The 16,225-nt window shown below is 36.5% G+C and overlaps 1 protein-coding gene across 5 annotated transcripts in view; it reads left to right on the top strand.

Annotated features, from left to right (window-relative positions):
- The window catches only part of ENTPD6 (ectonucleoside triphosphate diphosphohydrolase 6), a 34,291-nt gene extending 18,066 nt beyond the window's left edge, over positions 1–16,225 (top strand). For all 5 annotated transcript variants that reach the window (XM_083350629.1, XM_083350631.1, XM_083350628.1 and 2 more), the window contains 9 exons: positions 841–876; positions 1,583–1,671; positions 3,156–3,235; positions 4,648–4,712; positions 6,143–6,244; positions 7,283–7,423; positions 12,771–12,827; positions 12,993–13,105; positions 14,434–16,225. In XM_083350629.1, coding sequence (XP_083206755.1) covers positions 841–876; positions 1,583–1,671; positions 3,156–3,235; positions 4,648–4,712; positions 6,143–6,244; positions 7,283–7,423; positions 12,771–12,827; positions 12,993–13,105; positions 14,434–14,517 — 767 coding nt within the window. In that variant the 3' untranslated portion in view covers positions 14,518–16,225. The remainder of the gene's footprint in view (positions 1–840; positions 877–1,582; positions 1,672–3,155; positions 3,236–4,647; positions 4,713–6,142; positions 6,245–7,282; positions 7,424–12,770; positions 12,828–12,992; positions 13,106–14,433) is intronic.

Raw genomic sequence — 16,225 nt, 5'->3', positions numbered from 1 at the left:
CTGTACTAATAAACAAGAAACTGCTGTTTGCATTTATGGCAGTTTTCACCTAGCTTCTGAGGAATTCTTCCATTTGCAGTAGTAGTGGCTAGCACTTGGTTCCAATGTTAGTTGCAGCCTGGCACCTGGAGGAGTGCCCTAATCTCTTTTATTGAGAATAATTGACTTCTTCATTTAGAAAGAAAATGGAGTTAGTTTAGTTTATTCAGTTCCAGGTAAAATTGTAAGTATCCATCTTCCACAGAATGAGGGCAAGCTCATGTCAGAGTGAGCGAGGAATTTAGTTAATGAAATTTATTGTTTGTAGTTTTATTTAGCCTTTACTGGCTTTTAGACTTTACATATTCTGAAACGAAGTACAGTTGAAACAAAATTCTGTAGATATGTTTTTCAGTTCTTACTGTATTTATTTTTTTATTTTATTATAAATTGTAGGCTAAACACTTTTCTAGCAGATACTTTGAATAAGTTCATAATGACCATTTCCATATGCAAGTATGTGAAGGCAAAAAGCATGTATCATATAATGCTCCAGGTTAACTAAGATCTTTTAGCTTGCAAACAGCACACTGAACTGACATTTTCTATATATCTTTCCTCTAAAGATCCAGCTCATTTTTTCTGATACAGTAGAAACCAGTTTGAAACCTAAGCTTCAGTTAGTGTTAGTAAGATACCTGTATCATAATCGTTGTAACAAGCATGTGTCTCCTGTGCCACTTTCTCACTCATCCTGTTTTGAGTGATTTTGACCATTAAATTTGCTCTTACTGATAAATAAATCACAGGAGCTGGAAAATTGAAACCTAATCTGTACTTAATTGCATTTTTTAAAATCAGGTATTTCGGCATGGATCACAGTCAACTTTTTAACAGGTATGTTTGCAGGTATTTTGTATTACATTTATATTCTATATTATTATTATTATTTATTAAACTTGTCAGTTTAATAAATCGTCCATCTTGTCAATGGCAAGACTAAGTGGCTTACAAACATTCAGTTAAAATGTACTATAAAATATTGAAACAGTAATTAGGATCATACATTTAAAATTTAGTTAAAATAAAATGAGGGAGAGGGAGGGAACAAAGTGCTCAAAAGGAGGAGGTGGGTGGGGTATTATGTACTCCATCAACCACCTCCAAAGTGCCCATCCCCATTGGGACCCCAATTTAATGCAATTTATGTTCTCTTGAAATGTTCAAAGTATATAGTATATAGTTTGCTAAACGCTACTTGCTAAAGTTAGTTGCTATATCAAACTACAACATTTATGTAAGTACCATTGCATTCAGTGTAGCAGTTCCCAGGACATAAAACACATTTGCTTCAGATAAAACTCCAGTTATAGTTTGAATTTAAAACCTATGCTTACTTTAAATATATTTCAGCAAAAACAAATTAAAACATTTCCATGTATTTTATGTTCCTTGTTTGTTATTTGAAACTAGAAGCCTGATTTATATATGCATGATAACATAGGCAAGGTACATGTGTTTTACTTGGAACTGTTTGTAAAAATAATTACATTTCTTGAATAAACAATCCATTAACTTTGCTTTATCAAATGATGCATTTCAGATAGCTTGAATAATCCAACGAAGAAATGTGTAGGAATGCTAGATTTGGGTGGTGGATCTACTCAAATCACATTTCGCCTGAGCACGGAAGTAAGAAGAATACAAGTCCCTTTTATTTCAACTCTTTCAAGAGATCACAAGATATTTTACACTTCTTTGTTTCTGTTGATTTGCTTCAATTTTGATTTGGGGTATAAAAACATGCTAGCTTAGCATGGATTTAAAACTTTAACTCTCCACTGGACATTTAATGGTAGTAGGTTTTTTCTACTCAAGAGGAGAAAGGCTGTCAGCGACTATTACTTTTAGATATATGACTTGTAGTGTTGAAGAGAAGAATAGTGTAAGGCTAATACTGGCTATATAAATGGCTATGAGTGTTGCCTAAAATCCAAAACTATATAGTTTAGATATTATCCAAATAATCTTTCTGGTACATTGTTCTAGATCTGATACAGATCTAGAAATATGCCAGCAAATCTTAGAAGCTAAAAAAAATTGTAGCACCTGTCATTTCATTGATTCATTCACAGTATACAACAAGTATAAAGCTGGAAAAATTCTGCCAGGCAGCACATTTCTAATGCCTCTCTGGCAGCATTGCTTTTGATCTCTAGAAGCTCCTGGCCATCAAGGGCTGACAGACAACATTTCTGCTAGGCAGTGTCTTTTCAGAATATCCTTGGAAAGTATCTAGAAGCTTCAGCTAGTACAGAATGTGGCCATGCGGGCAAACATAAAGAAGAGCCCATGTAATACTTTTACTATACAAACTGCATCGGGTGCCATTTTGCTTCCAGGTCCAATTCAAGGTATTGGTTATGACCTTGAAAGCCTTACATGGCATGGGGCCACATCAGTCCATCCCACCCAGTCAAGCAAGGAAAGTGTATAATGGGCCTTGTCAGCTAAATAATTCCAACTGGTGAGGTCCAGGAAAAGTGCCTTCTCTGCCATTGTCCCTGCCCTGTGGAACATTCTTCCCTCAGAGATAAGACAGGCCCTCCCTCTCCTGGCCTGTCTTATAAAAGATATAAAAACATGACTGCAACTTTGCTTGGGGCTCACAGAGGCGCAAACAAAACAGTGGGCCTGGTCAGTACCCTGAAGGCCCTCCCCTTGCTTTTTAATTAGCTTTAATTAACTGGTTTTTAATTCATCTTTTCCCTTTTGGCTTCCTATTTCTTACTGCTTTTCTGTATTTTGCATAAACCTGACAGAGTTGATATGAATAGCTTACAATTAACAAGCAACATAGCAGTTTTTTAGTTGTAGGATGCCACTGTACTTAAGTGACATAAGGCACATAATTTTCATAGATACAAGTATCTGTAAGATTCTAGGCTTACTGGCTTAATCAGGAAATAGTAGCATATAAAGTGGAAGATCATCCTCTGGTTTATGTACTGTGATATCCAATCTTGGATCTTTCTACTTGTTCTTATCTGACCATGATGTGTAGAGATTTAACACATAATTTTAAGAACATTTAAATATAGCTTTTTAGTAGCTCTCCAACAACATTGCTCTATTTTCTTTTTATGGAATATCAATTATTTTGTCTTTCTTTACAGGCATCTATAGAGAACTCAACTGCTGAACATATCATTTCATTTAATTTGTTTAATACTACATATAAACTGAATTCACACAGGTTAGTTGTCAGAATGCTTTTTCATATGGTGCAGTAAATTATTTTTTAAAGATTGTTCAATGTTCCTAGTAATTGATTATTTATAAAAATATCTAATACATTGTTGCATGCAAACAATTAGGCACCTCTTTATGTTTCTGGAGAACAGCCTTTTGATAGTCCTAAACTTGGTTAGGGGAGAAATAGAGATATTCTCAATTACTCAGGATCTAAGATATGGTAGTGTTAAGATCAAACCCCATTTATATCCAGGGTCAGTTATAGATTTAATAGAGAAATAAGATATTGTGCTACCTGATTTTTGTCTAGAATGGAGTTGGCACAAACTAAATATATGCAGGGCTCTAAGAATCTACCCCAAACACATTCTAGAGTAGCAACAGGCCAAGAGATTATTTGACTCCTATACACAGAAAACCAGAAGATATTTTATAGCCCACATTTCTGACACTGTTCCCCTAAAAGTGAGCAATTTAGATTGGCTGGGCAACCATATAGATGAGATTTTTCAGAGTGTTATCTATAAGCCAGGAGTCCCAGGAACTAGAAAACCAAAATATAAATTTGGAGACAGGTACTGATCACATTGATGTGTTAAATATTTGTAATAGCCTTCCCATACTTTAAAAACAATACCTTTTCCTTCCTTCAAAGACAATCTTTTGGGGAATAACAGCAGATTATGGGCAATTCAAATTTAGCACGTGACCATACAGTTGCTAGTTATAAAAGTATTGGCCATTTTATAATAAAGAAAATAACTATATGTAGAACAAAATGATTATTACAAGTATTAGAATAACTGAAAGGTGCAAATTGACAGTAGATCTGCCATATTCAAAATCTCCTTTCTTATACATAAGGTAAAGGTTCCCCTGCACATGCGTGCTAGTCGTTTCCGACTCTAGGGCCCAGTGCTCATCTCCATTTCAAGCCGAAGAGCCAGCGCTTGTCCGAGGACGTCTCAGTGGTCATGTGGCCGGCATGACTAGATGCCAAAGGCGCACGGAACGCTGTTACCTTCCCACCGTAGTGGTCCCTATTTTTCTACTTGCATTTTTACGTGCTTTCGAACTGCTAGGTTGGCAGAAACTGGGACGAGTAACAGGCGCTCACTCTGTTATGCGGCACTCGGGATTCGACCCGCCAAACTGCCGACCTGATCGACAAGCTCAGCGTCCTAACCCACTGAGCCACCTGTTCTTATACATGCAGTATGTATATTCTTATAGACTGCAATAAGGTGACTTCCTTTTTTTTACTCTTTCACAATTCAATGGCCGCAAAATCCAATGCATTCTGTATCTGTTGTTTATAGTCAGCCACTGATAGATATGCTCTACTTCATAAGTACTATTCAGAAAAAAAAAGAATCTAGTCTTTATCAGAATTACTTCTCTCAATCTGTCTAGTTACTTGGGATTTGGATTAATGTCGGCACGACTAGCAATTTTAGGAGGAGTTGAAGGCCAAGCCTGTAAGTATTATATCTAATATGAATGATCTACAAGAATCCTAAATTGCTTCTTTTTTTAAAAAAAGTTCACGTTTCCAAATATGTAGTGACATATACTACTGAATTAAAATCTATAGTTTCTTTCTCTTTCCTTTCAAGGTATTAGAAGGAATGCACAAGTAAAACATAATTAAAGATAATTAAAACAGATAAAACTCAAAATAATGCTATGCCTAGTCAGGAAACAGACTATGAACATCAACCTTGGCTAATCTTGAAAAATCTAAGGAAAGTGAGATCTGGTTACTATTGGGAGATCAGTTTATATATTTGATTGCCAAGACAATTCTGAAACAGTAGTGCTGTTGTACAAAAGCAGCACCATTTAACCTGGGTTCCCTTCACCTAGAAGTGCAGGAAAACTAGAAGCTGTTCCCTACAAGATCAGGTGGGGCTAATTCTGATGCAGGCAGTCCTAGATGCCAAGCCTTAAAGGGCTTTAAGGAGAAAGACTAGCACTTAATATTGCATCCATAAATTTAATGGTAACCATTGCAGAGCACACAAAATTGGTGTCATATGTTGTCGTTGCCAGAAACAAGGAAATGTCATGTTCTGGACTAGTTGAAATTTCTGAATAGTCTTTAAGAGGAAGCCTGTCTAAAATAGCAGTTGTTGCAGCTGGGCAAAGCTCTTTAGCAAACATTTTAGCTGCTGTTATAGCAGGAGCCCTGAGTCTAAAAGGGTCCCCAGATTGCAAACCTGCTCTTTCGTGGAATAGCTCCTACCCATCCAATGGTAATGCTGGTGTTGAAAGAAAATGTGATACACAAACAATAACTCATCTTATTTGACTTCAGCTTCATTATGTTCTCTTCCAATCTTCCCAAACCTGTTTCTACAACCTAGCCTAATGTAGAGCCATCCACACAGCTATATCTTAGGAACAGCACCCCTGATCACCCGTAAGGTATTTCTAATTATCAGAACCATCCCTCCTCTCCCATCCTAATATCAAAGTAGATGAAGGGCTGAAATTGGGTAGGGTAAATCTCTGACAAGGCTACATTGTCACGTCATGCATCCAAGTTTCAGTAATAGATGACAGGTGTGTGCTGCTTGATTCAATACCAAGTCATGGATGAAGATAGTCTTATTGCAAACAGACCTGGTCTTAACTATCAGCATCCTGAGGCTTTAAATTGTATCTGGAAGTCTGTTGGTAATGTCAGCAATAGGAAATGTGCTGCAATCTAGACTGGAAAATTAAATCCACTGTGGAAGAAGGCAATACCAATCTCCTCAGTATTGTCAAGAGAACTACACGTATGTCTATGAAATCAAAGGAGAATTTACCTTTTATGCCGTCTTTGGAGAAAACAGTTTGCCTACACAAAATAATTGCTGTATCTCAAGCAAACAAACTCATTCTCTATATTTTTTTCTAACAGTGAAAGAAGGTGAAGAACTAACAAGCCCCTGCTTATCACTTAATTATCAAGGTGAATGGGAACATGCAAAGATAATGTACAAAATTAAAGGGCAGAGAACAGGTACAAGATAAGATAACCTTTATTGTCATTTTTTACTGTGGGCACACTAACACACATTAAAAATGAAATCCTGTTGCTTTCAAAAGTGTACATGTACATAACACCTATATAAACATGCTATATACAATATGTGCTATATGTTATATACTTCTTTATTTTTGACTTGTACAAATAGGTCTTTTGAATGAAAATTGTACATTTGTACACATTCTTCCTCTAAACAAAGGAGTGCATATACAATATTCTGCCCATATGCACCAGTTTTACCAAATTTCTGCAGTCACACATGAATAAGGATGGTTGTTTGAAAACAATCACAGCAGAAGGCTGACTCATAAACCTACTTAAGGTGGCACATCAGCTTTTTAATATTGTTTGATCCACAAGTGATTTGTGGTAGAATTCAGATACAGAAGGGAAGAGTTTTATTGTACTGATCTAAAGATGTTTGAAATTAAGAACAGTTAGAGGGGTTTTTTTATCTTTTCCTCCTTTCCAAACATGGTCCCAGTAATCAAACATTTTTCTGAAATACTTCATTTTTAGGAAAGAGTGCAGAAGTATAATGGAAACATTTTATGCCTTCTAGGCAACTCATGATTACAGTTAAAATATATCTTTCAAGGCAGCTCAGAATAAAGTCTAATGCACTGATCTAACAAAGGACAAGTTTGAACCAGAAACAGCCACAAAAGTCAACAGATTTCAAAAACTGTAAAATATAAAATGTGCCGTAGTATACTGAAGGTATACTACTATTAAAAGGACAAGCCTCCATTAATTCAGAACCTTTCTTGGAAAGGTGTTTTAGCGGCTAACTGCTTCCATCAGTGGATGCTTAAACAATTACATACTATTTCTCCATTCCTTCCTGTTCCTTATACAATGTTGTAATTGCCTATGTAATGCCCTGTATCTTTGCTTATTTCTTACTTGATGCTAATTGATAATTATTTGCTAAACATACTGAAAAATAAAAAGTCTCACAAATATGAATTTCATTACAGTCTTTCCCCCCCCCCTTTTTTTTTCTTTTAGGAAGGCCACTTTTTGAATCATGTCATAATGAAATATCAAAAGTGCTGAACAAGAAAATTCACGAAACAGCCAGAATAAAGGACTTGGATTTCTATGCTTTTTCCTACTATTATGAATTGGCAGTAGATGCTGGTCTAATAGGTAATTTGGCAATAAGCTGGCATATTACAAAGCTGGCTTTAGTTCACACAAATGCAATAACAACAGTTCCACAGGGCATTAATACTAATTAGTCAAAGCAAGTGAGAAAGTAGAATCTAACTTGTTTCTTCTCTCTGACATCAGAGATTCTTCTCATACATCCTGGACAAAGCTTAAACATCAGTAATTTTAACTAACCCCAAATTTTTATTTACTTACAAAATATTGATGACCATAAAGTAATATTCTAGGCAGCATGTCAAACTGATCAGGCAATAAATGTTACTGCCCACCTGATTATTAGGAAATTCGTAAGCATCCATTAAATCCCTCCGCATGTATCTGGGACAGTCTTTTGTAATACATCTTCAGTAGAAAAAAAGATGTAATAAGTCCGTTTGCTGTAGTTTGTTTTATCTGGATTAGGAAATGATTTCACCCTGGCAGAACACCAGATAGTTTTTTCCATATCCATATCATTCCATAATTGATCCAAAGTAAAAAAAGGATGGCCAGTGAATACACAAAGCCAAGCATTACTTGGGACAAGCCCATGGCAGCTATGGAAGTCATGAACTCCTGAACCTTTCTGAACCCAAAAGACTGCCCAGACATGATGGTTACAGGTTGAAGCCTATAGCATTGAAAGGCTGAGTTTTGCCCACCGTACCTTACAAGGAAGGTGGTGTAAAGGGAGAAAGAGAATTTGAGTTTCAGATAAAAGTTGGATCTGAGTGCAAAACTAGATTCTGAGATTCTAAAAACTTTGTGTACATTTGATATTCTCAAAGCCAAAGATAAGCTGAAGATCCATTTCTTTTAAGTACATCATTGGTGCTGTGAAATCACCCACAATTGTCATGTTAAAAATATATAAAAATGGTGCCGAGTGGCACTGAGAATATCAGCCTGCAGCACTACAAGCAAATAAATATAGCTTTCCAAGCCAGTGATAGATGGCAGTAGTGCTTTCACATATGTCATGGCATTGCCTACATATAAACCTTTGGTAAGGCCTTGAGTGCATCAATAAATAAAGTTGAAGAAACTCCTAGAGGATTATTGTGGAATTAATAAACTCGTAGAGGAAAGCACTATGTTCCAGTTTTACAGTGCAAATGAGATTAGCACTCAAGTTTATTCACACTGCTGTCAGTTTATTCTGGCATTCAGGCCCCAAGAACATGTAGGCTTTTCACATGAAAAATTGATTCTTGACGGAAAAATGTGCAAGGACAGATCCCCACATTAGTTTGCTGAAATGCCAGATTAATACATATCATAGCTGAAAAGTCACTCTATCCTAAATTATATGGAATGCAGTGGCTCGTGGTTAGGATGCTGGATTGGCAATTTGCAAATCTGTGTTCAAACCCCAACTGCTGCTATGTGCTGGGGTAAGTTTCTATCATGTGCTCCAGCTCCTGCCAACTTAGCAGTTCGAAACCATGCTAGCATGAGTAGATATACAGGTACCACTTTGGTGGGCTCATTATTGTGGACATGAAAAAAGTCCACAAATGGGTGTCCCCCAAGCAACAGTGATGTCACCGGCTAATCCTTCACCATGAAAGTACTTTGGTTCTTCCAACACAGAGGTATAGTATACATTATGTATCAACTGCTATTATAACACACAGAAGACATATTTTAAAATTTTACTTTTTCAAAACTTTTTTTAGCCATTTGCTGTTAGAAACATGCTGAAAGTGTTGTCAGTAATGTGAATGCTTTCTTAACTTTGGGCAGTCTTCCAGTCCATCCATCTGGGAGGGTATTGTGCAAGAATGATGACAAATAAGTGTATCTTTCTCAGGCCAAGGTTAAGAAATCTATGAACGTAATATATATCGACCAGCAAAGAGTTTGACCAGCTATCCTTTGACATTGAGTAGCAAGCTGGTTAAGTATAGGCTGAGAGGTAGATGTGGGGAATGTTTATCTTCATTGTACACTATCCAAAACTATATGGAATAGCTATTCTAGAAAGAAACAAGATTAAAAATATTAATCAATTAGATGTGTCCAAAACAATGCTTAGGAAAGAAAAAGAAAACAATTACATGTTTTTCACATTATTTTGCATGGTCTTTGGTGTGAAATCCATGTATGGCATATAGGCAGTCTTTGACAGTCATTTAAAAACTCTTCTCATAAAACATCATGCCCCTCCCCCCACCCCCGGCCACATGATCCTAGCAATTATCACCATTTGCCATCTTCTCTGCTGGCTTCCACAGAAAGTCAATGAGAAACCAGCACAGAAAGTTGCAAGCAGAGGGGATGTTGGATTTACAGTCCATTCTGCCAGCATGCCAGGGGATTTCCCCTCTTCCCATGCACTAGAGCAGGGGTAGGCAACCTTGGCTCTTTTATGACTTTTGGACTTCAACTCCCAAAATTCCTGAGTCAGCATGGCTGGTTCAGGAATTCTGGGAATTGAAGTCCACAAGTCATAAAAACCAAGGTTGCCTACCCTGCACTAGAGGAATGGACTACAAATCTACAACAAATAAGGTTAATAAAATAAATAAATAAATCATGTCATGTTCTAAAATAAATAAATAAATCATGTCATGTTCTTAGCACCTGATTCTTCTGTAGAAGATAAAACATTTCTTTTAAGATAGCCATCCGGTGCCCTCTTTCTGTAAGCTTTCAATGTCATCTTACCAATTTCACAGTGTAACCAAAAAAAATTCTCACTAGAAAGAATCCTTTCAATTAACTTAAAAGTTGATGCAGTGACAGAGAAGTTGCCAGCCCTGTTCCACTTGAGCCTGTGATTTTTAATCATCCGTAATGTTGATTGTTTTTATATTCATAACTGTTTTCATTTCTATTTTTATTAAACTCTTAGCTGCTAAGAGTCGCTTTGGACAGCAAGATAAAAAAGTATGTGAACCCTTTGGGATTACGTGGAGTTTTGCATGAATTGGCCATAAAATGCGCTCTAAACGTCATGTAAGTCACAACAATAGAAAAACACAGTCTGCTTAAAATAATACTACACAAACATTAGCTGTTGTCATATTTTAATTGAACATAAGATGGAAACATTCACAGTGCAGGGTGGAAAAAGTATGTGAACCTTTGGACTTAATAACTGGTTGACCCTCCTTTGGCAGCAATAACCTCAACCAAACGTTTCCTGTAGTTGCAGATCAGACCTGCACAATGATCTGGAGTAATTTTGGACCACTCCTCTTCACAAAACTGTTTCAGTGTAGCAATATTCTTGGGATGTCTGGTGTGAATCGCTCTCTTAAGGTCATGCTACAGCATTTCAATTGGGTTGAGGTCAGGACTCTGACTGGGCCACTCCAGAAGGCGTATTCTGTTCTGTTGAAGCCATTGTTTTGTTGAATTACTTGTATGCTTTGGGTCATTGTCCTGTTGCATCACCCATCCTCTGCGGAGCTCCAGTGGCGGACAGATGATCGTACGTTTTCCTGCAAAATGTCCTGATAAACTCTGGAATACATTTTCCCATCAATGACAACAATCCGCCCAGGCCCTGAGGCAGCAAAGCAGCCCCAAACCATGATGCTCCCTCCGCCATGTTTTACTTTGGGGATGAGGTTTTGATGTTGCTGTGCTGTGCCTTTTTTTCTCTACACATAGTGTTGTGTGTTTTTCCCAAACAACTCAATTTTAGTTTCAACTGTCCACAGTATATTTTGCCAGTAGTGCTGTGGAACATCCAGGTGCTCTTTTGCAAACTTCAAACGTGCTGCAATATTTTTTTTGGACAGCAATGGTTTCCTACGTGGTGTCCTCCCATGTCCTCCATTCTTGTTTAATGTTTTCCTTATTGTAGATGTGTCAACAAAAATGTTAGCATGTGCCAGAGATTTCTGTAGGTCTTTAGCTGACACTCTAGGATTCTTCTTTATCTCATTAAGCATTATGCGCTGTGCTCTTGCAGTCATTTTTACAGGACGACCACGCCTAGGGAGAGTAGCAACAGTGCTAAACTTTCTCCATTTGTAGACAGTCTGTCTTACCGTGGACACATGAACATCAAGGCTTTTGGTGATACTTTTGTAACCCTTTCCAGCTTCATGCAAGCCAACAATTCTTGATCGTGGTCTTCTGAGAGCTCTTTTCTGCAAGGCATGGTTCACATCAGACAGTGCTTCTTGAGACCAGTAAACCCAAAACAGGTGTGTGTTTTTAAAGGGCAGGACAGCTGTCAGCAACACATCCAATATCATCACACTGATTGGAGTCAAGGTTGGCTCACTCCTGGCTCCAATTAGCTCTTGGAGAAGTCATTAGGCTAGGGGTTCACATACTTTTTCCACCCTGCACTGTGAATGTTTCCATCTTATGTTCAATAAAACATGACAACAGCTAATGTTTGTGTAGTATTATTTTAAGCAGACTGTGTTTTTCTATTGTGACTTACATGACGTTTAGAGCACATTTTATGGCCAATTCATGCAAAACTCCACATAATCCCAAAGGGTTCACATACTTTTTCTTGCAACTGTAAATTAATTAAATAAAATCTAAAAGTCATCTCAGCCTTTAATACATTTAAAACTTTCTAGAGCCAACAGTAATCATCTTTTTTGCTATATATTCCACAAAGTACAAATCTTTAACTCACAGATAAATTTTTAAAAAAAGAATTGAAGGAGACATGCATCAGTAAAACTTGCCAATCTATAGGTTCTCAATCTTTAAAAAAACAGTAAAAAAATTAAATCCAGAATGATTTAAGAGGTGAGATTCAGTCAAACATAAAGTCCATATAGGCAACATTAGCAACTACAAGCATGATGGAATCCCCTGACTCCCAGTTGATCACAAGCCAAACACAAAAATGCAGTTCCTGCCAACTGCTTGCCAAAAAAATAAATGCTGTACAGAATACACATGGGTAATCTCGGGATCTCAGATTTCAGCAGCAAATCCTGCGCTCTGGTACAATTTCAGCTGCAATGTGTTCTTCTAATCTACAGGAATGTCAGTTTGCCATAATGGCTCACCAGAAACTTCCCAAGATTATGTTAATTCTTTAATGTGGTATTTGCATTGTTAGTTTATAGTTTAGTGCAATAATTTGTAAAAAAAACCTCTCTCGGAACATAGAAATCTTAAATACAAAAAGATTCCAATTGAATATCTATTCATTTCTGTAATTCTATGAATATTTTTCCCTGTTAAAGACTGTGAAAATAAGACACATTCAACACTAAACCTAAAGTGTTGCGCTTGAAATGCACACAATACTGTCTACTTAACCATTTATTAATCCTTTAGAGTGGCAGCTGTTTTGCCAATACTGCACTCTTTCTGTTCTAGAACTGCAGAACTGTTTTTCCCCCTCTTTCTTTAGATAAGAAAAACGGAGGGATCCTATCAGTCAGGAAGTTTGAAAGTGCAGCAAAGAAAGGTAAGCCATTAGCACCATTGTTTATATGTTTACCTCAAGATCTAAGGAAGTTTTATAAAATACAACCCAACAAAGGCTCTTTAGTATCCAAAGCAAAGTGTTTATGTGGGAATAGTTCTAGCAGTGATCTGCTTTTACATTTATTTGATTATTTCAATTACCCAGTGTGTAAAACAATGGAGATTCAACAAGAAAAGCATCCTTTCTTATGCATGGATCTTACCTACATCAGTTTGTTGCTGAAAGAACTGGGCTTTCCGAAGAATCACATTCTTAAGGTAATTTTTAACGTCAATATTTGGCATAGAATTATAATATCAATATTGAAAGTATACTGCTCAAAAAAATAAAGGGAACACAAGATAAGACATCCTACTATTAAATACAGTACATTGTGTTGTTTAAGTGTTCCCTTTATTTTTTTTGAGCAGTATACAAAGAGTAGAGGAAAAGGTAAAGGTAAAGGTTCCCCCGCACATGCGTGCTAGTCGTTTCCAACTCTAGGGGCCGGTGCTCATCTCCGTTTCAAAGCCGAAGAGCCAGCGCTTGTCCGAGGACATCTCCGTAATCATGTGGCCGGCATGACTAGACACCAAAGGCACACGGAACGCTGTTACCTTCCCACCGTAGTGGTCCCTATTTTTCTACTTGCATTTTTACGTGCTTTCGAACTGCTAGGTTGGCAGAAGCTGGGACGAGTAACAGGCGCTCACTCTTGTCACGCGGCACTCGGGATTCGACCCGCCAAACTGCCGACCTTCTGATCGACAAGCTCAGCATCCTAATCTAAAATTTTGTTTCACAAACATCTATCAAAAATAAATTAAGGCAGTTTGTTTAAAAAATAATAACAGTTTCAACTTTGGAAATATTATTTATTCTTTAGAATTTTGGGATGACACTTTGAGTTAAGAGAAAGATTTTGAAAAAGCAGAAATAGACACTGAGGAAGAGACAGAGTAAAGGACCTTAAAGAGACACAGGAAGAGAGTAACTGTGCCCCAGACATTGCGTCCTACCATGAATCGTGTACAATAGTCTTAAATGTGCAAAATAAATTTTCTGATTTTAAATTGTACAAAATTTATTTTGACTCTCCTATTTAATCAGGCATTACCTGCATAATTTTAGAGTTGTAGGAGCTGTGGTGGTGCAGTGGTTGAAATGCAGTATTGCAGGTTAACTCTGCCCACAGTCAGGAGTTTGATCTTTACTGGCTCGAGGTTGACTCGGCCTTTCATCTTTCTGAGGTTGGTAAAATGAGGACCTAGAATGTTGGGGGCAAAATGCTGACATTATAAACTGCTCAGAGAGTGCTGTAAAGCACTATGGAACAGTATATGTCTAAGTTCTATTGCTATTCAAATATAAATATTACAGCCAAGAAATTCTCTTTCCTTTTTCCCCCCTACATTATAAAATCAGGGAGCCCAGGGATTCCAAATGCTACTTAGTAAAACTAAGGGAGCATACAAATTGGGTATGTGTGTACTATGTGGAAGGTTATTATGCAGTTTCTTGAATTGTATAGATCACAATGTTTTAAACAGCCCACAAAAATGTCTCTGTTTTCAAGACTTTTAATCATGTTTTCTTTTCCTTATAGCTGGCCCAGAAGATTAACAACATTGAAACCAGCTGGGCTTTAGGTGCAATTCTTCACTATATGGATTCACTTCACATGCTATAATATTAGGGATTTACTGTCCGGGGAAAATGAACCTAGGAAATTGGACCCCATTGGTTCCTTTGAAAAAGGGCTACAAGTAAAATATATTTTTTTAAAATGTTGACATCTTTCAGTAAGGGAGGCTAGTGGTTGAGTTTGTTGGTTTAAGGTGCCCAGTATTGTCCTGGGATCACAAACATTTTTTAGTGTCACACATAATCAGTAACACTTATTCTGAAAAAAATAATCCATAACAGCTAAAACAGAAACATATCAGAAATCAAACCAAATTATTATAACAAATATCCTTTGATTTATAAAGAACGTTTGCTGATGATCTTTGATTTATATGATGTACTTTATGAGAAAAGCACTTAATCTCTAGGCGGGTGTTTTGCCATCTTGATGCAAGCATATAAAACATCAGAAGCAAGCAACTTTTTAACTGTACCTTTGAATGTTAATACTGTAGGCATTCAGATTTTAAAATATGTGAAAATTTGAGGTATTTGTTTAAAAACTTTGTTGTGCTTGGTTAAATTCTTACTGATACATATTTAGATTGCCTTTTGAAAATCAGCTTTTAATCCTTCAGAGCCTTGGGTTACTGGTTTATTTTGGAAGAGATAAACTGGGCAAGATGCCTATTCCTACACAGAATTCAGTTGATGTTTTCCCCTTGATTTTTGACTGCCTTAAGCTTTATTTCTTTCTGGTGTTTATTCCATTCTGTAATGGTTTTTTTCACTTTTAAATAGCAAAAGATAACAGTGATATTATCTTGCTACATGCCGTCCTTGTTTAGCAGTCACAATTGATTCCAGTGAAATAGTTACTAAGTGATACAAACATTAAACAAACTACATGACTGAAAGACACCACAAACATCACTGGTTGCTGCCATTTTGATAAAGTTCTCTCCTGTAGCAACACAAGCATTAGTCTCATTCTGGTGTATATTATGGTCAAGTGCAAAAATGTGGGCAAAAGTACATGCATTGGTTGGAAAATGTTTTTACTATTTATTACTGTTGTATTTGTGAACAGTCACTATCTGAAGTAGTTGCTAAACAAGGACTATCTATATCCAGAATTGATGAATCTTTTAATATGGGTCATTGCAGTAGTGAATGAGTTTTTTGGCATGAGCTAAAAGCAAGGCAGTATTGGATCATGCCATACATGTTTTTTGAAATATATTAATCAGCTATAAAATACTTGTAGAAGAAATTTTTGATTGTACAAATTTGTATGAAAGCCAGAAAGCTTCCTACTCCCAACGTTTATGCCTATATCTGAGAGATAATCTGGAAATTCAGAAAAAATGCTTGAATGTTCTAATAATGATTATATGCATTTGTTTAATTTTGGTTTAAATATTAGGTCATGTTTAAAATAATATGAATGTTCCAAATTTTGTATATATCAATTCAATAAAGTGTTTGTATATTTAAGGTTCCTTTAGCTATTAAGAAAACTTCAAATATTTTTTAAAGTATCACTTCAGTCTTTTCTTTTAAACAAGTAAATATATTGTTGCACTAAACAAAGATTGGTGAACTATATGAAGATTAAGAGTAGAATTCCAAACAATATAAAGGCTGTTTCCATCCAAGGACTCTGTTCAAAAACATGTTTTCTAGCTGGGTTTGAAAGTTGAGCTAGTTTTATCATTGGATAGGTTGAACTGTACTTGAAACTGCAGTAAAAATGTTTTATTTGAATCAGT

Source organism: Vipera ursinii, assembly GCF_947247035.1.
Source record: "Vipera ursinii genome assembly, chromosome: 1".
NCBI lineage: Eukaryota > Metazoa > Chordata > Lepidosauria > Squamata > Viperidae > Vipera > Vipera ursinii.
This window is presented reverse-complemented; position numbering and strand designations above follow the sequence as displayed.